Source organism: Pogona vitticeps, chromosome 1 (genome assembly GCF_051106095.1).
Source record: "Pogona vitticeps strain Pit_001003342236 chromosome 1, PviZW2.1, whole genome shotgun sequence".
Taxonomy (NCBI): Eukaryota; Metazoa; Chordata; class Lepidosauria; order Squamata; family Agamidae; genus Pogona; species Pogona vitticeps.
Genome location: NC_135783.1, coordinates 233,573,715 through 233,599,507, shown reverse-complemented (window position 1 = coordinate 233,599,507; position 25,793 = coordinate 233,573,715). Strand labels below are relative to the sequence as shown.

Here is a 25,793-nt window from a genome sequence, read left to right as displayed (position 1 = left end):
ATTCTCCTCTTTACTTTGAGGCTAGGTAGGACATCGTGGGAATTGCTGCACAACTAGGATTATCTCCTCTCCTCTTTGCAGCTTCAGAATTGGGGTGAAAACTATTTGCTCATTATCTTCTCCAGAGGGTGAGCATGGCAAGGGGCATTTCCAAAGCCTCCATATTCAACCTACGCACAACTGCTTTGGGCAGAGTAGTTTGGAGGGAGAAAATGTTGCACAGAGAAGGATTCCATCCCCTCAAAAAGGTGCTCGTCCTCCTAGCAGTCCCCAGTGGCAACTAGTTGGGGATTGGTGTTAGTTGATCTGAGGTCGCTGCAGCTGTCCAACAGTGTCAACTTGCAATGCTTGACTTACTTAATCACTGATTGTCTAAAAGCAGTGGTTCCCAACCTCGGGTAACGCAGGTGTTCTTTGATTGCAATGCCCAGAAGCCTTCACCACCAGCTTTGCTGGCTGGTGTTTCTGGGAGTTGCAGGCCAAGAACATGTGGGTTATTCAAGGTTGAGGACCATTACACTAAAGTATTAATAGTACTGATGTACAGAAATAAAAACAGACCCTTGATACGGAATCATTTAAATTTGTTTTACATCTTTCCCAACTGCAATAATTTTAGGGTGTCCTGAAATTGTTCTTGTGGAATAAGAAAAATGGCTGATCTGTTATGAAGATTATTAGAGAAAATAATATGAGAAAGAAACCCCAAAGTTATAATGTACCATTTAGAAATTTTGGCTGTCGGTTATATATTTAAGAATACACTCTCACTGGGTTCTGAAAAGAAATTAAACAAAACAAAAACCCAACCTATAAAGTTTCAGGTCTTTGTATTTATAGTAGCTTTTTCAGTTGTGTCCATTGTCTGTAACAGTCATAGTTCACTGCTGTATCAAACGAAATCACTTTTGGTAAAGACTGTTTCAGTTATTGCCTCAGAGGTATCAGGCCTAAGTTGACCATGGTGAAGTAAGGTTTCTAGTTGCCTGGATCTAGTCACATAGTTCCCTTGATATGTTTTACAGTTTATTTGCAAGAGCACTTTTGCTCAGGTGGAACAAAAACCAGAATCCATCATGCTTTATTAATGATCAAGTGTAAACACACACAAACTGAAATCTAGTAATAGATAGCAACTAGAGTGGGCCCAGTAATGATTTGGTGAGTCAATACTATGCAAGTTCCCTTGACTCAGTGGATCTACTCTTTGTTGTTGTTTAGTCGTTAAGTCATGTCCGACTCTTCGTGACCCCATGGACCAGAGCATGCCAGGCCCTCCTGTCTTTCACTGTCTCCTGGAGTTAGGTCAATTCATGTTGGTAGCTTCGGTGACACTGTCCAACCATCTCATCCTCTGTCGTCCCCTTCTCCTCCTTCCTTCACACTTTCCCAACATCAGGGTCTTTTCCAGGGAGTCTTCTCTTCTCATGAGATGGCCAAAGTATTGGAGCCTCAGCTTCAGGATCTGTCTTTCCAGTGAGCACTCAGGGTTGATTTCTCTACTCTAATTGTGATTTAAATACTGGATTTTAGTTATGGCGTGCAACCTAACAAGTTCCCTAGATAAGGTTAGAGAAGTCACAAGGCATAAAAATCCAAATATTTGGCTAGTTGTTCCAAACCATAATGAGTAACAGTCATTCTAGTTCCAAATGGTAAAATGGGCCTTGATGTGGAGTGGCAATAGTCTGCATTTTTAGCAGAGTGGATAAGATCAGTAATTTTTTAATTTTAAAATGTAATATTTTAAAATAATAATTGAAATAAAATTAATTTTTAAAAATTTAAATAGTAAAAAATTTGATTTTTAAAATTTAAATTGTGATTTAAATCAAGTTAATTTAAATCAAATCTGCCCTGATTTTTGGTCCTGATGTACAATACTCTGTGTGTTGTAGAGAATGTAGTTTAGAACTAGGTTGATACTCCTGCTTGTTTAGGATTTTATGCTGAAGCCTGTTTTTTAAAGTTCATATTAGGTTACTGTAACAGTGGCAGAATGTTATCTTTAGAATTGGGGAGAATTGATAAGCTAGTGTTTCAGAAAAAGGTTGTTATGACGCACAGGTGGGAGATAATTTTGAAATGAGGGACCTTTTTGAATCTGCAACCAACTTGTTGAAGATTTAAAAGTCCTGTCATTCTTCCCTTTGCCTCTCATTCTGAACTTTCTTTGTTACTACTGCCACAGTTTGTATTTCTCATTGTCAGTGTTCTCTCTATGCATCCTTAGTTCAGAAAAAAATGTGGGATGTTCTAGGAAGAAGTACAGCTGCATGTTTGGGAGGTGTTTAAACAGAGAAGGATTAGTGGGCCAAAAGAACTGAAAGTTGATCAGACTTGCTGGCCAGTTTCATTTTGTTGGGAAGACAAGACTAACATGTCTCTGTAATTGTTCTTGATGGTGTGGGATATTCTGAATGGGAGAGGACAGAGGGGGAGTTTCTTCTTAGCTAAGAATAAACTAATCAAGATATCTGGGTGTTGAAACACCAATAAATAGGTTTTGAGTGACATTCAGATTGAAGGAAAGAGAAAGCTAGCTGATTTTAAACACTGGAAGCTTATTGTATTTTGGGGTGCTGATGAAAGATCTCACATGGGAGCATGCCTGTTTGTTTGAATGTTTCAACGGTGTGTTCCACTTGCACTGAGGCAGTTCTATAAATAAAGAAAATATTCAAATATTACAGAGAATTAAAAGTCACCATCCAAAGGAAGCCATATTTGATTAGAAGCCTCTTGAACTTTCTGGTACTTGGAAAAATTGTGTAGATATTAATAAGCCCAGGTGCCCTTTGAGTTTCATTCACACCAGAAATGTTCCTGGTTCAGAGTATGTTTTCTGGAATGTGTTAGAAATGAGTATGGAAAATGTTGTAGCTGGGTTTTAGAAGATAGTACTCACTGAAATGCATCACCAAGGCGAATGCCTGGTACCGTGACTTAATTCTGTCTTGGCTGGCTTAATTATATGTTCTCCACAGAAGTATTTAAAAAAGCATGGTAAAAGTTGTAAAGCATTACAACTGTTTTTGCACAGAAAATGTATGTAAAACGGAACCATAGAAAATTATGCATAACTGCCAGGGACTCATTTTGCAGCAACCGGGATTGACTCCATCTTGTCCATGCAGGCCAACGGGATCCATACTTCCCCCTTCCCCCCACTTCAACAAGCGTGTTCCCAAAATGAGACAGAAATCGTCCAGTCCTGTGGCAGAAGGGGTTTGAGGCCAGTTCATGTTGGGGCCCTTAATACCAACATCTCTGCCGCCGCCACCACTCCCCCTTCCCTGGAGGGAGTCACAAGAAATTCAGGCCAGAATTCGGGTTTCGAGAGTTAGGACGATGTTCCAGAAGAAGATGACATGACTATATTTGAATAAATGTAGATTGTTGTACATGGACAAATAAAACATCCCTTGAAAATAAGCATTTTTGGAGCAAAAATTAATATAAGACCTGGTCTTATTTTCAGGGAAACAGGGTATTTACCAACCTCAGAAGGATGGAAGGCTGAGTCAACCTCGAGCCCGCTGCCTGAATCTAATAAGATCAAACTCAGGTCATGAGCAGAGTCTTTGACTGTAGTACCGTACTTTAACCACTGTGTCGCGGGCTGTTGAGCAGTCTTAACATATTAGCTTCTCTGCCTTCCATTTTGCAGTCTTTTCTAAATTGGCCTGTCTTTTCCACTAAGCATGAAACATGAACTTGTAAACTAGCACTGCAATAAAACAGCGTGCTTTCAGCAAATGTTTGCGCTCTTGGTACCATGGCTAGATTTGGAGGATGTCATTCTGCATCAGTGAATGATTCACCCATACAGTGAGAAACATTTGTGAGCTGTAGATTTTGACCCTTAAGAGCTGCAAAAATTGGAAGGTTGTCTGAGGCTTGACAGTAAAATGAAACTTAAGAGTTCTTTCAGTGTGATTCAGATATATTTAGAAACGTCCTAATGTTGCCCTTTAGGAAGGCAGTGCCAAAAAGTCTAAAGAGAAGTGACTGAAAACAGAGTATAAAAGTTGTCATTAAAATAAATTACAGTATGTTTTTTTTTTCGGTCTTGCATGCAAAAAACAGGTTTAACAAAAATGATGAGTAAAATGCTATTAATCCAGCTAAAAGTACAAGGGCGGCAAATCTGATTTTAGCACAATACTTTTAACAATACGTATATGTTTTTTATTCCATACAAAATAGCCAGCTGGTTTTTGTTAGTTTAATAACAAATAGTCCATGGCCCAAATGTTTTGGAAGAATTGCACTATGTAAACATGAAGTGGTCAGAATTTATTATGTTATTTATGTTCCTGCAAGAGCTGTGGCCTGAATCACAGTGCAGCATTGCTGCTAGTATAAGCAGTCACAGTTTGCACGGTGGCTTGGCACTTTATGAGGAATATACTGTAAGTGGTACGTTCTCAATTAGTGGTGAACTGTTAACTCGTGGCAGTTTGCTGCTGTGATTTGTAGCCACTGTAAATAACCAATAGAATTGCAATGAAAGCAGTAGTGGGCCTTACTGTCAGGGAAATAAAAAAGGGTAGCAATGCTAATATATAAACAGTGGCATGCATCAGATAAAGATGATAAAAGTTGTGAAAGACATTAATTTGGTTTATGTAGCAAATGTTGAAGGAAATCACATTAAGTTTTTTTTTCTGAAGCAATTAGAGGAGTGGTTTAAAGCAAAAGTGTGCAAAGCGTGCTGCCTATATACCGCTCCATAGCGCTTCAAGCACACTCTGGGCGGTTTACAAGTTAATTACGCAGGCTACACATTGCCCTCCCCCACCCCCAAGCAAGCTGGATACTCATTTTACTGACCTCGGAAGGATAGAAGGCTGAGTCAACCTTGAGCCGGCTACCTGGGATTTGAACCCCAGGTCGTGAGCACAGTTTTAGCTGCAGTACAGCGGTTTAACCACTGCGCCACGAGGCTCCGTTTAATGCTAAATATTTATCTATTCCCATCTTAACATCACTTGCCATCTTGGTTTTGCCATTTTATATTGCATTAGGAGGTTTTAGCATTAAAAATATACATACACACCCACTGGCTGAAATCCTGTTGCTTACCACAGTGATTAGGCCTGTTAAATCAATGGGGGTTTGGTGAGTCAATGTGTCTGCAAATTCCATTGCTTCATATGGACCTACATACAGTGGTGCCTCGCATAATGAGCGCACCGTTTAACGACGAAGCTGCATAGCGATATATTTTTGCGATCGCATTGCGATGTTTTGAATGGGAAAACATCGCATTGTGATGATCGGTAAGCGTTTCGCTTACCGATCTTCGCATTGTGATGTTTTTAGAACAGCTGATCGGCAGTTCCAAAATGGCCGCCGGGTGCCCAAAATGGCCGCTGCAAGCATTTTCGCGCAGTTTCCTTGCTTACCGAGGCGGCAAAAATGGCGGCGCTATGGAGGATCTTCGCTGAACAATGAGTTGTCGCCCCTATGGGGTTTTTAGTTCTGTTTAACGATGTTTCCGGATAGCGACGATTAATCTGGAACAAATACTTGAACTGCTGTTTATTTTAGCATAATAAGTCGCAGCTAGTATAGGCCTATTTGAATCAATGACAATGAAGAAATAGAATTTGTGGACTCACCAAATCCCTATTGATTCAGTGGGCCTACTCTAGTGCAATTTACTGTGCTAAGCAATAGGATTTTGGCTGCCGTGCATGAATACTCAAATGACTTTGTGCTGATTCAGATGACTGATTTTTACAGGCACAGTCTATCTTTAATTAAAATCCATGGTAGAATACAACAACAACCTTTAATATCTCATCATTCATGCACTTAAATCTAATTTCAGCTATGAAGTAAATGGTTACTCATGCTGGCTGCTCTCTCTGTTAGTGTTTAATTGCATTGTTATAATAATATAGACCTAACTGACAGAGTGGCAATAAGAAATACAGATAGAGCATATGTGAAGTCAACTGAATGTTCGGTATTCATATTCATCATATTCAGGGCTTGAAAATTTTTAGAATGTCTCACCAATCAGTCAGCAATTTCACCAGTAAGCATGACTGGACTGTAGCCTTGCAATTTATGTTTAAACTTACATTTAAATTTAAACTAGGCACTTTCTGCATAACAACATGTACAAAAGCCGCCTAGAGTGGTCCTGATCCGACCAGATAGGCGAGATATAAATAAAATAAATAAATAAAAAAACCAAAATAAATATACCCTCAGATTTGTGTTGCTTTATTACCTGCGTGCCTGTGGGGGTCATGAAGCTTGTATTTTGAATGCCTTTCTTTTGAATGTCTCCAGCAAAAATAAAACTGAAAGCAAAAGTGCCCGGCCTCTTAAGGAGCCAGGTCGTTGAGTTGAAACTGGGAGCAGGGAATCTTCATATTCTCCAGCATGGGACTACTCTACATTCTCCTTCAGAGCTATATATCTATGTGCCGCTTCCAGTCTCTTCTTGCGAGAAGGGGGCTGTTTTTCCTTTTGCAATGGGAAAGGGAAGGGGAGGACTGCATGATCAGAGAGAGAGACGGACTGAGGGTAAGGAGGCAAGGAGGTAAGGAAGGAGCTGTGGCTCGTCAAGCAGTGTTTTTTCAATCATCATAGACGAGTGGGTTTTTCAAGCCCTGTTCATATTCAAGTACAGTACCACCTGCCTGTCTGTGGAGGAAATGGTGCATTAGGCATGGAGATAGTTCATTAGGGATTTCCAGACTTGTAACATCATAAACTCTGGGGATAGCTAAGTAAGAAAAATGTATAAGTTCTATTATTGATGGACATGTTCTACATATGGCAGACACTGCACTGCTTGCTATGCATGTCCGTTCCACTGCAGGCAAGGAAGCTAACTTCCAGATAAGTGGGAAATTGTGGCCTGAGTTGTTCACTTTAAATTCCAGTGTTGAGAAAGTTGACTGTAACCATAGTTGATCCTCTCAAGGAAAGCCTTGATGTCAGGTGTTTGGTCACTCAAAGTTCAATTATTTGGAATACAGCTGTGTTCAAAATTATTCAACCCCCAATGCTGTAAAGGGGTTTAGGGACTATAGTGTACATTTGGAATTGTATTCAGAATGAAATCCTACAAGGACGTTTTAAAGAACCAAATGCAACTAAAATAACATCAGTTGTTTATGTAATACAGTAGTAAATGTTTCTTTTGTGGTTTCTTCATTGCCACAATTATTCAACCCCTTAAAGACTACCACTCTGAAGAAGAGAGGTTCATTCAGGTGTTTTCGATCAGGTATTGAAAACACCTGTGGATGTCACCGAGCACCAATCAAGCATAATAAGCACCAATTAGGCAGCTTTAAAAGAACTGTGATACTCAGCTCCTTCTAGACATTTACTGGTGTAGTTACAAACATGGTGAAGTCAAGAGAATGGTCCAGGAAGACAAGAGAAGAGGTGATTTGTCTTCACAGGAAGGGCAATGACTATAAGAAGATTGCAAAGAAGTTAAACATACCAAGAGACACCATAGGAAGCATCATTCGCAAATTCAAGGCAAAGGGCACTGTTGAAATGCTACCTGGTCGTGGAAGAAAGAAGATGCTGACTTTGACTGCTGTGCGCTACCTAAAGCGTAGAGTGGTGAAAAGTCCCTGTGTGACTGCTGAGGAACTGAAAAAAGATTTGTCAGATGTGGGTATAGAAGTTTCAGCTCAGACAATAAGGCGCACACTGCGTAATGAAGGTCTCCATGCCAGAACCCCCAGGCGCACCCCCTTGCTGTCTCCCAAGAATAAGAAGAGTCGACTGCAGTATGCCAAAAGTCATGTGGGCAAACCACAAAAGTTGTGGGATAGTGTTCTGTGGACTGATGAAACAAAATTAGAACTGTTTGGGCCCATGGATCAACGCTATGTTTGGAGGAGGAAGAACAAGGCATATGACGAAAAGAACACCTTGCCTACTGTGAAGCATGGCGGAGGGTCAATAATGCTTTGGGGCTGTTTTGCTTCTGCAGGTACAGGGAAGCTTCAGCGTGTACAAGGTACCATGAATTCTCTTCAGTACCAGGAGATACTGGATGAAAATGTGATGCAGTCCGTCACACACCTGAGGCTTGGGAGACGTTGGACCTTTCAACAGGACAATGATCCCAAGCATACCTCCAAGTCCACTAGAGCATGGTTGCAGAGGAAAGGCTGGAACATTTTGGAGTGGCCATCGCAGTCACCAGACTTAAATCCGATTGAGAACCTCTGGTGGGACTTAAAGAAAGCAGTTGCAGTGCGCAAGCCTAAGAATTTGACTGAATTGGAGGCTTTTGCCCATGAAGAATGGGCGAAGATACCCATAGATCGCTGCAAGACACTTGTGTCAAGCTATGCTTCACATTTAAAAGCTGTTATAACTGTAAAAGGATGTTGTACTAAGTACTAAGATTGAATGTCACTTGGGGGTTGAATAAAAACTAATAATGATGTGAGCACAGAAAAGACATTTGTGGTTATTTCATTATAAACTTAAGGTTATATTTCTCTGACCTACAAGTGCCTCTTTCATGTAAATGTAAGCAAGATGACTGAATGATCAAAATCAATGTCAAAATGGCCAAAACATTCAATTTCAGTGGAGACTGAATAATTTTGAACACAACTGTATTAGTGAATTATGAGTAGATATACCTTTGTGAGTCGATAACTATGATTTTACGTGTGTGTGATGTATTTGAGTTCTTTTTTTTTCTCTAAAGTTGGAAGCTCCATATCTAAACCAAAAAGTTAAGTTATTTTCAGCCATCGCTTTTCATCTTCTCTTAGAGATGGTACTGAAATGTACAAGACAGGCTTCATGAAATTAAACCCTAAATTGCAACTAAGCAAAGAAAAAAGAATAAAGACTCTCAGGCTTGTTCAACATCATGATCATGAAGATCATGATTCAGCATGCTTCTTCTCATGTTCATGTGCCACAGGTATAACTGCTTACTCTCTTTCAAGTTCCCAGTCTTCTTCACGATCATGAAGAAGATTAGGAACTTGAAAGAGAGTAAGCGGTTATACCTGTGGCACATGAACACAAGAATTTAAGCTGCAAGCATATGCAGATGACCTGGCGATAATACTAGAAAATCCTCTAGATATTCTGAGGAAGGCATTATGTTTAGTGTGGCAAAAATTCCAAATGCAAACTTACAAGAAAATTCCAATATGGGTTGCTCCTACAGAGGCATTCACATTGAAAAGAACCAGAAGGGAGCATTACTCACGTATAAAGATCTATTAACTAAAGATCAGAATATTAAAAAAAGAGAAGCAAGATCTAGAGAAGACCTGGGCAAAGTGCGGCCCGCGGGCCACATAGGCCCGAGAGCCGCTCCTGTCTGGCCCGCCGGTCGTCGCTCCAGTCCGACCTACCTGTCACCGCTCCTGTCCGGCCTGCCCGTTGCCACTGAGTGAGCCGGAGCTCCAGCTCCAGTCACCTAGCACGGCAGTAAGCAAAACTCACAAGATCCGACGCTGGGATCTCGCGAGTTTTGACTGTTACTCTTGAGCCACAGGATGTGGAGCCTGCGGCTCAAGAGGCTGGAAGCGATCTTTGCGCAGGCAATGTGATGACGCATCACCTCGCCTGTGTGGGATAGAAGACAGTCGGAGAGGAAGGCCACGGGGGAATGGAGGACAGGTGATTTAGCTCAGTGTTGGTTTTTTTCTCCCCCCCCCCCCCGCGGTGAACGAATTACAACATTCACATAGTTAACTCCCTAATAAGTTTAGGGAGTTAACTATGTCAGCCTTGTAGTTCGTTCACCGCAGGGGGCCTATTACTACCCACCCCCGAACACAGTTCAGATTTTTCATGTGCCCCCCTATAGAAATTAATTGTCCACCCCTGATCTAGGGGAACTGGGCCTGGCTACAGACTGGTAGTCAATGTTGAAATTAGAATCAAGATACAAAAAAGATAAAATTGTGGGCTTTTTTGAGGGGAAAGATCAGGTGGATGAATTAAGGATTTATACTAATGAAAAAGTAATTTAAAAATTTATACATACTTATTGGAGTGTGATTTGGAGGATGAGAGGGTGAAGGAGATGATGGTAAAATCGGCACATGATTTTGGGTATACAGTAATATTGATATTGATGACTGGATAAAGAGGTGGAAAGAGAATAATAAAATGATTAAGCCAGTGAATCTTAGAGAAAATATCCTTAAAATGTTTTATAGATGGCATTTTACCCCTGTAAGATTGGCCAAAATATCAGACGGTAACAGCAATGTTTGTTGGAAGTGTAAAAAAAATCCAGGGACTTATTATCATATATGGTGGACATGTGAAAAAGCCAAAAGATTTTGGATACAGGTGTGGGAACTGGCAAAATAAATTGTTCAACAAAAACTAAATTTTAAACCTGAAATGTTATTATTGAATATTATGCCAGGAGTTATTGATAAGAAAATAAAATATACTTTACTGTATATACTTACAGCAGCTAGGTTACTCTGGGCCCAAAAATAGAAGAACGAAGAGACCCCAACGATGGAGGAGCTTCTAAAGAAGCTACTGGACATTGCAGAACTTGATATGCTCTCAGAGACACTACGGGATCAACCAAGAGACTTTGTAAAGCAAAGTTGGAAGCTGATATATAATTGGGCCCAGAAAAAAAAATAGGAGCTTAGGGCAAAACTCAGTATTTTGTGAACTCAGTGCTCACCGGAATCCTCTTGAAGATATTCGAGGTCCAGACGACGATGGAATCTCTGTTCCAAAGGGGGAGGGGAGATATTTAGTTTGGTAGTTCTTCTTCTTCTTCTTCTTCTTCTTCTTCTTCTTCTTCTTCTTCTTCTTCTTCTTCTTCTTCTTCTTCTTCGTGTTAATGTTTTTCAAATTAAAACTAAATAATAAAAAACTTTAAAAAACACCCATAATCATTTAAGGAATCTTGAATGGGTATGGACAGTCCCTCCCCTTCTTTCTTCCATTTTGCTGTTATTAGCATACCCATGATTTGTTGGTTTATTCAAAATATCTGTGTATTATTTTTCAACATTTGCTTCAAACTGGCTTACAAAACTGAAACAAACTATAAATATGTAGTCTCCAAAGAATTATGCATACTAGTCTGTTTTACTATGTTGGTAAAATTAAGGGAGGGGGGAGGAAACAACTCAAGGATAAAATATGGCACATTGAAGATTGCAAGATTTGGGAATTTTCTTGGACAAAAATCAAATTCTTCAAACACAAAGTCTTGAAGCTATGGGTTTTGATCCATGAAACAAATCAGAGTGCCACAATATTTTGTCACTTGTATTTCCTTCCTCTAATTTTGCCAAGATATAAATATGTACTAGACAAAACAATAAAAGTGCAACTAAAAATCAAGAGGTTATAGTATAGAAGTTAGTAAAAACAATTTATAGCTTTAAAACCACCCATTTAAATGGTTTAACTGTTTTTCATGCACCTCTGATGCACGAAAAACAATATAGCTAACACCAGGCATGCCTCCCTATAAATGTACATTCTAATTGCATAGTACCCTATTTTTTCTCTTTATTTGATTTATTTTTATTTTTCCTGTCTTATAGAATCATTTAATTAATTAATTGTTATAAATTTTTTAGAACTTGTTATCCTTATGTTGTAAGCCGCCTAGAGTGATCGAAATGACTAGATAGGCGGGGTATAAATACAATCAATCAATCAATCAATCAATCAATCAATCAATCAATCAATCAATCAATAAAAATACCCATGGTTAATGTTAACCAAGCTCACTCTTAATTATGGTTTACCCTTCCTTTGGGATCAGTCCTAGGTTCACCAAATTTCCTCCCAGTCTGAAAAGATTCACAAATAAAAGTACGAGAGCCCAACATAGGATGGGTGTTTCATCAATAAGCACTTACAAGCCTGCAGAAGTGACATCCACTCTGTTCCAGATATGTTATTACTGCTGATCATCTAATTAATCCTTTTGTTAATTTGTTGGAATGTGTTAAAGGAGAAAAATGGAACCTGAGAGAAGGAATTGTAGGTTTGAGTCATGTAAGTGAGGAGAAAGTAACTTCTGTTGTTCCATTAAATAAACCTGCTGAAATAACGAAGGAGTCTGCTTTCAGAAGGGAAGGTCCTGATGTGTGAAAACAAGCTTCCTGAAACGGACACCACATTATATTGTGTTGCAACTTATACTAGTATGGAATTCATGGTTGATGTATGTGGTGACTGTGTTGTGTAGTGCTGCTGAGAAAACTAGGCTTCAGGAAATAACTGATGCATCTTGACTTTGTTGACAAATGAGAAAGACATGTTGGACTTTGTATTGAACAAGGAAGTTTTACCAGTTATTGCCAGGTGAGTGGTAAGGGATATGTTGGAGAGGAGGTCATTTGACAAGTTGAAAAAAATGATTAATCAACCTGTGTTATGTATAACAGCAAAATATTGAAGCATGAAGGCAAGCAATAAAAACAGAGATGTGGTGTAAATTGGCCAGACTAGCAATAAATTTTTTGCTTCACTTCTTTCTGGAAATTTATGCATTATTCAGTGTATACCATCTTAGCTTTGTTCACAACATTGTTTGCTTCTTGAGAGAGTGATCATATTTTCATTAGTAAACAAATATATTTCCAGATTAAATAAACAACTGAAAATTTATTGGTGCTCTCTACAACAGAGAAACCAGATGTAAAATGTAAAGAGTTAGGAAGATATAGGCTTTACTGAAAATAGTAAAAGTTGTTCGGAATTTAGTATTTGTTCTGTAGATTTATACTATTTAATTCTATCTGCATTATCCATGCAAAGAAACCTGGTTTGTGAGATAATGAAAAATATTTACAACATTTACAATAATTGGCCGTGTGGGGATGAATTTTTAAGAGGTTTATTGCATATTTTAAAAGCTGCAGGTTCCCACTAAGATTGGTATACCCAAATGTGATGGTGTTTGGTAGAGACAGAGATATAAATAAAGCAACTTCACATGTAAATGTGTTTGGGCATCAGAATAAACCACATTTAATTGCAAAGCTTTCTTGTTGATGCCATCTTTTATTCTGACAGAAAGCAGCTTTATTGAGGCTTGGGCACTTGCATTTTTCACTTCTCTTCAGCACAGCCATACAATATTGAAAGCTTTTCTTTTACTGTTTGATTTAATATTTTTTAATCATTGGTTTAGTTTTAAACAGTGCTTACCCAACTGCAGTAATTTGTTGAAATAAACTGGCTAGAGAAACAGTAGTTTTAGAATTGACTTGTTTTGAACAAAACGTTGAGATTAACCACTTGTCACATGCAGACAAAACCAAGAGTTCTGTAATTTTGTTTTAAAATCTTCTGTTTCCCCTATGGGATGTATAATTGTTCATGAAGGTATGTGACTCAGAGCTCAAAGTAGGTATATTCTGGCATCTGAACCAACTGATTGTGTTGAAATTGTGTTTTGTACACACCCTAAAGCCATAACTGGAAATCCAAGTCCGTCTGTTTTTCACTTGAATTTGGGTTTGAAGTTTGAAATGACTGGTCAAATAAGGACATTGCAGTTACATCTTAATCATCCCTTAAAACTACTGTTTTCCATTTCTGACAAATGCGTCATCTAAATATAGCAAGGAGGAGTATATAGCCTTATTTTTTGAAAATGCTGAGTTTATACAGATAAAAATTTTCAATCAAGTTCTAATTAATTTGCCATCAGTTATTATTTTGAAACAGTAACTTCTTTCCAAAATTACTTGAGATTTGATAAGTGAGCAATTTTATGTCAGGTATTGTGTACTGTATGCCTTTAAAAGATTATAATGCACAAGGGTTTGGTTATGTTACATGGTTTACTATTTAGTCACCCTTAAAAGTTGCCATATTTTTCCATGTATAAGATGATAATTTTGTCTAAAATCTTTAGACTACAAAATTGAGGGTCGTCTTATACACAGAAGTAAGCCGAAGAGAGAACCGCGCGATTGCAAAATTGCTCATACCTTCCCTCTGCAAACAGGTTTCCTCCAATCAGGAGGCTTAGCTTCCTACAGTCAGGAGCCTTATGTAGCTGACATCAGGTGATGCTGAACAAACCAATCGAAACACATTTCATTGAAGGTGGAGCATGTAGGCAGGGCTCAGATGCAACAGGGTAATGTTGGAGCGTTCTGAGCTCAGAGGTTGAATAAAGTGATACACTCAAAGCTAAGTGTGATGCATAATATGACAGTACTGGTATGTAAATATTACCTAATTACTCAATAAAAATGTACAGTGGTGCCCCGTATAGCGAGGTTAATCCGTTCCGGATTAACCTTCGCTATACGAAATCTTCGCTAAGCGGGAAGTAAAAAGCCATTGGAACGCATTAAACTTCATTTAATGCGTTCCAAATCGGCCCTAAACTTCCCACTTAGAGAAGTTTCCTGGCCCCGGGCAGCCATTTTCGCGCCCTCCCCTCGCTTGCCGAGGGCGCGAAAACGCCGCGGGGGTCATTTCGGGTCGTTTTGAAGCCGCAAAACAGCTGTTTTGCGGCTTCAAAACGGACCCGAAATGGCCCCCCGCGGCGTTTTCGCGCCCTCGGCAAGCGAGGGGAGAGCGCGAAAACGCGGCGCGGGGCCATTTCGGGTCGTCCGCGGCTGTTTTGAAGCCGCAAAACTTCATTTAATGCGTTCCAAATCGGCCCTAAACTTCCCACTTAGAGAAGTTTCCTGGCCCCGGGCAGCCATTTTCGCGCCCTCCCCTCGCTTGCCGAGGGCGCGAAAACGCCGCGGGGGGCCATTTCGGGTCGTTTTGAAGCCGCAAAACAGCTGTTTTGCGGCTTCAAAACGGACCCGAAATGGCCCCCCGCGGCGTTTTCGCGCCCTCGGCAAGCGAGGGGAGAGCGCGAAAACGCGGCGCGGGGCCATTTCGGGTCGTCCGCGGCTGTTTTGAAGCCGCAAAACAGCTGTTTTGCGGCTTCAAAACGGACCCGAAATGGCCCCGCGCCGCGTTTTCGCGCCCTCCCCTTGCTTGCCGAGGGCGCGGAAACAGCGCGGGGCCATTTCGGGTCCTCCAGCGCCCATTTTGGAGCCGCCGATCAGCTGATCGGCGGCTCCAAAATGGCCGCCGGACACCCAATCGTCGCAAAGCGAGGTGCGGCGATTGGGTGCTCCGTATAGCGATCCCGAAAAAGGGGATCGCTATACGGATTCGTTGTTGTACGGTGCGCTCGCTAAGCGAGGCACCATTGTATTCTGTTTTATGTTTAAAATATTGATTTCTTAATTTGGGATTAGAAAAGTGGGGCTCATCTTATACATGGGGGCGTCCTATATATGGAAAAATATGTGTATGTTGGAAAGCTTGGGGCCTCTAAATATGAGGACCAGGAGAAAAACATTGCTTTCCTCTGATTTTCTTCTGTAAGGTCATCGTAATAGCCAGGTCACTCTTTGAAGATAGAGAAGTCAGACAGGGAAGGCTTAAACTTATAAACTGATTGTTTCAGTATTATTTCGTCACATGCCTATGTCTAATTCAGTTTGGATGTTTTATTTGTTTTTAAGGCTTCAGCACAAGGCACAGCATGGGCTGAATACTGATCAGGTGGAAGTGAAAGATTGCTTTCTGTTTTCGCTTCTCAATACTGTATAAGTTCTACTGATTAATACAGGGTGTAACTTAGATTTATATAGCTTAGCAGTGTTTTTCATTATTAAAAGGGTATGCATTAGTTTCTTATTAATTATTTATCATTTATCTTATTTATAGGCCACCTTCCTCCCAATAAGGGGACTCAAGAAAGTTCACAATATTAAAAGGAATAGAATCAAAAACACAATAAGTTATGCTTTAAAAATCAAGCAAACTATAAAGCTGATTAAAATACATTGAATAATTTAAAACTTGTAAAATGTTAAGAGCTCTCTTAATTAAACTATTTCTAATTATGAAAAATAGCAAAGAAGATGGGTAAAATACTGAAGGTGTTCTAAGATTATATTTCTCAACTGGTATGATGTATTAAATCCTATTATACAATATGCTCACACAGTGCTTTGAGAGTCAGGATTAATTTAGTTGCAAAAATACTGAATTGACTTTGCTCTGTGTGGTCATTTCTCTCCAACCGAAATGCTAAATTATTTTGATATACCTTTCAGCAGAATTAAAAGACATTTAACACTGTTGAGTCTCTCAGTAATGTCTGAAATTCAGGAGCAGTTCAAGGATTTCTCAGTCCTCCTCTCTCTTCATCCATGCATGAATCCTCCCAGCCAGTAAGTACAGTACTTTGAACAGTGGCTTAAACATCTGATTTGGAATTAAACATGGCTGGCAAAATGAAAGCATAATAGTAGAGAGTGTCATTGTGCAAAGTCATCCATTTTTGCCTTTTTGTGTGTATGGTGACAGCTCCTTAGTACGGTGGTGCCTCACAAGACGAATGTAATTCGTTCCGCAAGTAGCACTGTCTTGCGAAAAAATCATCTTGTGAAAAGCGTTTTCCCATAGGAATGCATTGCAATACATTCCTATGGGAACCGTGCAAGATGAATGAAATTTTTTCATCTTGCGAGGCATTCATAGCGATCGAAAAAACCATTCGTCTTGCGTTTTTTTCATCATGCGAGGTGTTCGTCTTGCGAAGCACCACTGTATGTCATACAGCAAAAGCTCTGCCCATAGGAACTTAACTTTTTTCAATAGAGCTACCAAGGACTGAGCTGTGAACATTCTGCATGCAAAGCTGGTACTTTTTCGTTAGCTGTGATATCAGAGGTTAGCTCTGAAAAAGAATTTGAATTCATTTGTGCTGAATTCAAAGATGAAGGAGGAAATGAGGAAGAGAGTGTGCAAACTCAGTGAACACTCCTCAGTTTCTATGACAATTATGATTTTGTAAGACGTTAGTAGGCAGCTTATGCAGCCTACCCTGTAAGTTTGTTTTCCACGGTCTGTGTAATGTGTGGAAATGTCTGAGAATTCCCACCTGGATTAATTCACAATTTGTTTTGTATTGTTTACCTGTTTTTCATTTTTTTGTTTTTGACACATATAAAATCCTTGTGCTAATAATTGAAGAAATTAGCTTGATGGAGTACATATTGACAGAATGCATGTTTCTAAATATTAAGCAAAATGTCCATTGCTCATTTGTCCTGAATATAGAACAGATGAACATCTTAAGATTGCTGGAATAATATGAACAGTGGATTCATAAACATAAGGATCTGAAAATACCCTGTTTATATTCACAGACAGGAGATCCTGTAGTTCTCTATGCCTGCTACATGTACAATTATTGTTTGAATTGTTATAGCCTAAAAGGGTGGCATAGGTAGGAATATGGCTGGTTGGAGTATAGCTCCCATGATTCTGCATCACTGGCTGTGCTGGCAAGGGTTGCTGGGAGTTGTAGTCCATCAACATCTGGAGAACCACAGTTGTCAGTCCCTGGTTTAAGTGAAAGTAAATGTGTTTAGAACAGACTATATTAATTATTTTGTGGCTTTTTCAGGTATCTGAAAAATGTAGTCTGTGTATACTGTATGTGCATGTATGCATGCATGTATCTATAGCTTAAATATAGGTTTGCAGCACTGAGCCCCAGCACTTTTCAGTGCACTTATTGCATGTGTTGTTGTGCCATCAAGTTGCCTTCAACTCATGGCGACCCTATGAAACTCTAAAATGTCCCTGTGAGGCTCCCAAAATGGAGGCTATGGTAGGAGTGCTGCTGCTCCCGAAGAGTAACAACCAGACCCAGACATCCCCCCCGCCATCCCCACCGCAACGGGAAGAGAAAGGAGTGGAGACCCCTGATTGGGGGAAGGAGTGCGTCGGATCCCTTACCCTAAACAAGGGGGTGGATACCCATGACCTAGAGGAGGTCATGAAGGAGTTAAAAATCACCCGGAAACCGGAGCGAGTTCAGGCGGGAAAGAGAGGGGAGGAGATTGAAGCAGGGGTGGGGATATAAGAGAGAGGGCGAGGGATATTCCGGGCGGTTGGGAATGGGTGTGGATGGAGGACCCCTGGACCCACAAGTGGGAACAGGTCCGGGTTCCCCATGAAGAAGCAGAGAAGCGCCGGCAGCTGGGTTTGAAGCCCCGACCATCATACTGGGGGGAAACCGAGGCTAAGGAGTGGAGGAGGAAGTTTCGAGAGGAAAGAGAGGCGGTCGCCAGAGAACTTGAGAGAAAGAAACAATGGCACATCGCCGAGCTGAGGAAGCTGGGGGGTTACCCGGCCCTTGGGGTGCAGATGGAGGAGAGGGGTCCTCCTGGGACGGCTGGAGTGGGGATGAGGAGACCTTACCCTTGATCTCCTTGGACGAAGATTTGAACCCTGGACTGGGGCCTGTGCCGCCTACAACAGGTCCTTGGAATCCAGAGACGACGAACCCTTTTGTACATAGTTTATGGACACCTTTGAAACCGAGCCATGTTTTACAGAACTCCCTGAACCCCTTTGTAGGGGGTAACCCGGTTGATGTTAATATTGAAATAAATACAACACCTTTTGATATACCTTCAATGCCTCGTCCGTTTATTGAGGAGAGAACAGCCCACCCCAACGAACCCTCACAGTCCCATCCTCAACTGCCCTGCTAAGCGTTTGTAAACTCAAGCCTGTGGCTTCTGTTATGGAGTCAGACCCTCTCATGTTTAGTCTTCATCTTTTCTTGCTGCCTTCACCTTTCCCGGCATTACTGTCTTTTCCAGAGAATCCTGCCTACTCATTTGTACAGAAGAAGAAAAATCCATAAGTATTAGGCATACAGTATTGGCAGAATGTATGAAATGAATGTGGCCTTTTGTTGCTATAACCATTGCGTCTGTGAATTTAATGTTGTTAGTTTATTCAGCAGAAAACTGTGTTGCATCTATACTAGGTATTAGAATGACTTTTCAGTAAAGGCTTCCGTAAATCTGCTAGTTATTGGCAATGTAGTATTCCTGGTATGTCTCATCAATATATCCTCTGGTTACAGCCATTAATGGCTGCTTTTAAGGTGAGGGAGTTACTATGTGTATTAACATCAGGGTGGATTTGATTTAACTCACTAGTCAGTGAGATTTGGTTTTAATGATTTTTCACATAAAGGCTCATTCTGGCTAGTTGTTACAACCTTACTATTTACAACCCAAATTAAGGTTTCATTTTTAGGATAATAACTTTTCAGGTTAATTTTTCAGTTCTATCAGAAAATTGATGATTGTTTGGTTATTTTAGCTCTTTTCATCTCCTCCTTAACTAGATCTATTCCATCCAAATAATCTTATATTCATTGAACTTCTTGAAACTCAGTAAGAAATGTGGATTAATTCTGGTTGGAGATTTCTAGAAATTTTGAAGCCATATAAAATGGCTTTGGAAAAAAAAAACCAAAAATGTCCGTCCCCCCCAATTTTTCCAGTTTTTCCCCAAGCCTTCTTATCTCTGATTTTGATTATGATAATGTAGAGAGATAATTGGATTAAGGCCACGTTCTCAACTTTATATGTTTATTTAAAATATTTTTTGCTGTTTAGAAAGGGCATGTTTTCTCTGCAGACACAAATTCATAGTTTTGAGAATTGCACAATCGTGCATTTATTATGGTATTTTCTAGATTAAAAAATTACCCAAATTAATATTACAGAATCCATGACATTGGGGCCCAAGTAAATGAATTAATGGAATTCATTTTCAAAATGTTTTAATTTTTTAAAAATAAACACACAATCTTATACTAAATAATTAAAACAAACCTGTATTTCATGATGAAAAAACTTTGTACTATGATGTATCTTAAATAGAAAACTATCTTTAGATAGATGTCTTTTCTCAAAAAGCATTTATGAGTCAAAATTTATTTAAATTTTAAAAATCTAATTTCTAACTTTTTTTCTGAATTAATGATTTTTATCCACCCAGGTTAAATTTGTACTTGAGCAGTCTCTGAGTTTCATAGATGTATACAGTGTTGTTAAATTATCTACCTGCTTTCATGAACATTAACAAATGGCCAATAGAAATGAATTCTCCATGCCCCTGTAGTAGCTAAATGGCCATGGCAGGGTCTTATTATGAAGAATAAATTCCATCTTTTATCAGTTAGTGGATTGAGGATCTTCTAAATCTTTCAGTATCTGAACATGGCATATACTTTCTCTCATAAGAAAAAATGTTGTCTGGTAAGACAAAAGACAGGAAAGAATGGAATAACATGAGGGGAATATCAATTGAAGTCATTATTATCTGGACCTCCTGTAAACTTCTATGAATGAGGCCTTAAAACCCATGTGTGGAAGCCCTCTGTGACCTTTATTTCTTCCAAGATAAACTTGCCTTTTTAGAGTTCTTTTTAAAGCTTGCAAATCAAACTGTTAGACATACATTATTTAGAAATTAGAAGTATTCAAAAGTTATTTCTGAAGAGTCCTTTGTGTGTGGATCACCTCAGTAATTTTAAATTTCAGTATTGCATTTGCAGTTTAAAGTCTAACTTTAAAATGTACCCAACTTTGAATTTCTTTTTAGTCTGCTATATACATGCAGGATCCTCAACAATGTGGCAGCAACCTTATAAAGTATGGTGCTGGTATGTACAGGATTTCTAGACAGCCCTCTGTGACCTTTCTGTGTTTTAGCCCTAATCAAGCTACCTGTTTGACATTTTTAAAAGAAGCATTTCTTTTAAAGAAAACATTTCTCTCCTTGACAGTTCCTGGGGTGTGTGGCTTTATTCTTTAAGCATAGATAATTCCCCGGTAGAAGTTCATAGTAAGAAGACATAAAAGGTTGGTGAAATTGTCAGCCACTCAAGGCACTTCAAAGTATCATATTATTAGTTGTAGCTCAGAAACTGAATGGCTTGGCCTTACACAAAAAGTGCAGCAGCTGAGACTACAGTTAGAAACGTCCTTCAATAAGAACAACAACATTTTTATGTGAGAGGCAAAATTTGTCTAGTTTGAATCTGCGAAAAATATGTGCTCCACACTGCTTAAAGAGAGGAATGGGGTATTGAGAATAGTGTGCTGAGTGCTTTCAAGATGCATTGCAACTGCAGTTCCAAGTACTGTACCTGTCTTTCTCCTTGCCTTCAAGCTACAACTAGTGTGGGATTGAGGTTCATCCCTGTTGATCTCTGCCTTTGAAAGGCTGGAGAAGGAACTCAGATCTCACCAATACTTGAGGCTCAGTGTGGGGTCTGGGAGATCTGTCTTTCTTCTGAGACGTGAGAAATCTGAGGCACCCTGCAGACTTTGAAAAGCAGTAGGGAGGATCTCTGCTTTTTGCTCCTTGACTCATTGTAAAGTCCTGTAGTAGAAACTCAGAGGACTGTTGCTGTGTTTTCCCTTTCATCTTGCTGTCTGCTGTTCTTAAAAAAAATCACTCAACAAATATTTATCTTTCAAGTATTTCCTTTTTTTTCTGCCAGAAATAATTGTGCTTTATTTGCTAAATTAGTGTGGCTAATGCTTATTAATTGGGTGGAGGAATATCCCATAAATTTTGTGTGTGTGTGTGTGTGTGTGTGTGTGTGTGTGTGTGAGAGAGAGAGAGAGAGAGAGAGAGAGAGAGAGAGAGAGAGAGAATGAAATTTGCTCTTGAAAGTAAATAATTTACATTCATTAAAAGATTTATTTGAACAGGGCTTGGGCTGGGCAGTGGAAAAAAATTCTGCAGTTTCTGCAGTTATGTTTCTTATTAAGCATTTTTTTATTTTAGAAATGTGTTGCTGGATATTATTAATTAGCAGCTTAATTAATTAATGGAGTACATACCAAATTTGGTAACTGGAACAGTTATGATACTAGTTAAATCTAAAACAAATCAATGTTCTTTGTAAAATTAATTAACAGGTGTTTTCTTGAAGCAGAAATAGCCCTCCAAATCCCTTAAATGAATGAAAGACAAGAGGAAAAAATAATGTCTCAATTGTTCATAACTTTACTTTACTTTTTACTTCTATTAGACTTTTACCCCACCCCCCTAGACAAGGTCTACTCGGGGCGGCTTACATGAGTGATAAAAACACAGGCAATAAAGCACAACAATAAACATACATAATAAAACCCTACCAAACTATTTATATATACATTGCCAAGATGGGGAGATTAAAAGAAACAGAAAATGAGTTAATTGACTAGAGGGAAGGCCTGCCTAAAGAGCCAGTTTTTAAAATGGCTTTTAAAAACACCCAGCGAGGGAGACAGACGGATTTCCATAGGGAGGCTATTCCATAGCCGAGGGGCCACTGCTGAGAAGGCCCGGTTTCTTGTTCTTTCCTTCCGGGCCTTTCTTGGCGTTAGGCCCCTCAGCCATCCCTGCTGGCTTTGTCGAGTGATTCGGGCATACCTGGGTGGGAGAAGACGATCTGCCAAGTATCGAGGTCCCAAACCGTTTAGGGCTTTATATGTCATCATTAGCACTTTGAAATCAACGTGGAAACGAATGGGCAGCCAGTGCAGAGCAGCCAGGGTGGGGGGAGATATGCTGATATTTTCTTACCCCACTAAGAAGCCTGGCTGCTGCATTTTGCACCATTTGAAGTTTCCGCGTCAATCTCCCCAACCTTGGGCTTCCAGATGTTCTTGGACTACAACTCCCAGAAACCTTTATCACCACCTCTGCTGGCCAGGATTTCTGGGAGTTGAAGTCTAGGAACATCTGGAGGCCCAAGGTTGGGGGCCATTGGTTTAGAGGGAACGCTGGGCCAGGCTAAACAAGCTTTGGGAGAAAGTTAGGATAAAATATTTTAAATAAATAAATAGAACATCCTATGGAAGGGATTCCACAGTGGAGGTTCTGTTACAGAAAACATCTGTCACTGCATTCCTTTCAGCCCAGCTATTCTTGGCCATTGATGGTTAAGAAGTACATCTGAAACAAATGTTAGAGTACGGCTAAGTCCATACAAAAGAAGAATATATTTCAGATATTCCTGCCTATGGTTTTTTATAGGTAAGAACCAGGATCGTAAATTCAGTCCAGAAGCAAATTGGGATCCATTGCTGTTGGTACAGAAGTGGTGTATTGCTGTTAGCAGAAAGCATGCTAGGAGTCATTGAGGGTGCCACATTTTGCACTAGCTGCAGTTTCTGAAAATGTGCCCTGGGGCAGCTTCACACAGAGTGTTTGAGATAATTAAAAACAACTGTTGTAATTAATTTTAATTTAAAGTGATTGTTTCTAGGAAGTGCATACGGTTGCAATAATTAGAACTTCAAGAATTTTGCGGTTCATATACTGTCAGTTTTTTAGGGCACTCATTTTTCCTCTAAAATTTAAATAATATAGAGAAACTGTTCTTTTAACTAGTTATAAATTACAATGTTTACATCTGTTGCAATTATTTTCCAACTAAAGCTTTGAATGTGTTTTCAGGTTATGATTAACTATATTAAATTTCTTTTCTGAATTAACATAGTTTCAGTTCAAATTCCTTTAGCTGTTAGAAAAACTTCTCAGAGTTTTATATAAAATCAATATGATTTATATTTAAATTTTTATGTGGTAAATGTAAGTCAGATAGGCATGCTGAATCAGATCTTTGAGTTAGGGTGGTGAAAAATTACAGAAAACACACCTCAGTGCCTGAACCATTTGAATATTTTTGAAGGGTCTAATATGAGTTTGTTTCCCCACTATTTTGTCCATTTTAATCTCTCTCTCTCTCTCTCTCTCTCTCTCTGTGTGTGTGTGTGTAAACGTATCAGCATATCTAAATATCAACTATATATATATGAAGAGAATCCCTACGATTCCTTTTCATATAGCCACATGCTGAACAAGCACTAACCATGTTAAAAGTAGTCAGCTGATGTTTCTTTTGAGACAGTGGCGGCGGGGGGCAGTGGACCAAGAGTGCACTAGTGTCAGGGTTGTGACATGATGCTGCCTGTCCTACCTTGTCTGGTAGTTACTTTGATTGCGTGTTGTGCTTCAACGTTCCTACAAGCCATTGGGACCAGCCAAAACATGTATATTATATATATGAAGGTTTAGGAAAGCATGATTCAATATTGACCAATTGAGACAGGCATGGACATGACAGCGACACGTGTTAAGATAGTCTACAGCAGGGGTCTCCAACCTTTTTCACCCCACAGCCCGGCTGGGGAAGGTGGGGGCACCCTCGTGCGTGCAGGTGCAAATGGCGGTGCGGCACTTGGGCACGCCCTTGCGCACATGCACAAATGGCGGCGTGGCGCTCGCATGGGTGTGCTGGAGCATGCATGCACATGACTCTGCAGCCCGGTCCAGCTTAGGCCACGGACCAGCACTGGGCCGCGGACTGGGGGTTGGAGACCTCTGGTCTACAGAACCAAAGATAGTACATAGCTATATAGAAACCACACAAAGGGCCAGAAAAAGAATACAGTACTGTAATTTAATTGCTAGGTTCCCTGTTTCAATTGGTATTTCTTTGACATTTCTTTTGTAGGAAGTTCTTTTGATAATCCTTTCTCAGGGTTTCCCATTTGACATTCCTTCAGGAAGAAGCCTGAGTATTTTATTGTTTTATCATGCGTTTGCTAAAGGCAGGGAAGGTGTGTGTCTCTATGCTTCTCACACAAAGGCTGTCTTACCATGATTCATTGAGGGACAACTATATACTGAACTTTGCTATACATATGAAATGCATTGGCTATCTTTATATAATTGCTAAATCTAAATATGTAATTGCTACATCCAATTAATATAAATGCTAAATCCTTTATGCAATTGCTAAATCTTAATAATAAATCCTAAAATGTTTATTTACAGTTTTGAATGTCACAGTTTTGAACAATTATACCCCCAGTCTGTGCTTTCCTGAAGGGTTCTGCTTGCACAATAAAAATATTTTAAAATTGTGAATATAATTCTTCAGGAGACCGTCAAAATGGATATAGGGCTATGTATTGTGGTCTAGAACCTACCATACCAAGATCAGGCTGTCTGCTGTAGTGGAGTGAAAGATTGATGTGCCAGAGGGAGCCTGGGACGCCTGAAAGCCTAGGGGCCTGGCTATGGGTTAATACGGCCCTGGCAGCAATCCTGGCTGGCACAGCTAGTGGTGAAGGCTTCTGGGAGTTTTAGTCTAAGAACATCTGGAGAACCAAGACTGAGAAACACTGTGTTAAAGTAATGCCATTTCTATGACCAAGACAAAAATTTTAAGCTGGACAAAAGATCAAGGAATTCTGAGTTACCCTGCTGGAGAAATTCAGCTACTACACATGAAGACTGTTCCTTTCAAAAGAGAAGGCGAGAGCTAGAATGGTGGATGATGATGATGATGATGATGATGATGATGAGTTGGGTTTCTTGTGCAAGAAGTCTTAACATCGCTTCTTTTTAAGTACACACTTTCCTAATGTATATGTATGATTACTCACTGGACACCAAATGGGAGGTACATGTCTGTGTGAGTTGGTTAAAAGCTGGGGGAGGAACGTAACGGCTTCCAGAATCAACAACTGTTTCTGTTGCGAGAAGCATGTTGCTATATTTATTAAACTGAAATTACAGCAGTCTTACTTGGGTTGTTTCTCTGACAGCATCTTATTCTTCAAGAGCAGATACTCAGAAAAGACATGAAAATCATTACATTTTGTATTTTAATACACTAGACTCAGCACCTGGTGATTAGACCTGAACACAGCAGTTCTCTCCCCCCCCCCCCCCACCATTATTGACAAGTAAGCAAACTCTAGTAATGGAAAACAAAAATCAATTTTTTTTGCGGAATTAAATGGAGAGTGTCAGTTTAAAAAGAAATATATAGGAAAAGATTTTTTAAAAACTGTTTCAGAAGAGAATGCAAGGTGCATCCATTTACTGCCTCTGCGAAATTTCAGAAATTG

At 39.7% G+C, this 25,793-nt stretch overlaps 1 protein-coding gene across 3 annotated transcripts in view; it reads left to right on the top strand.

Moving 5' to 3' along the window:
* Positions 1–25,793, top strand: part of SLC49A4 (solute carrier family 49 member 4) — a 115,162-nt gene that overhangs the window by 1,948 nt on the left and 87,421 nt on the right. Inside the window, exon 1 of one of the 3 annotated variants that reach the window (XM_078376722.1) lies at positions 6,268–6,562. The exons of the other annotated variants lie outside the window; for them this stretch is intronic. Within the exon in view, the coding sequence (XP_078232848.1) occupies positions 6,403–6,562 (160 nt within the window). The 5' untranslated portion in view covers positions 6,268–6,402. Of the gene's footprint in view, positions 1–6,267; positions 6,563–25,793 lie in introns of those variants that run through there. 3 annotated transcript variants of the gene reach the window in all.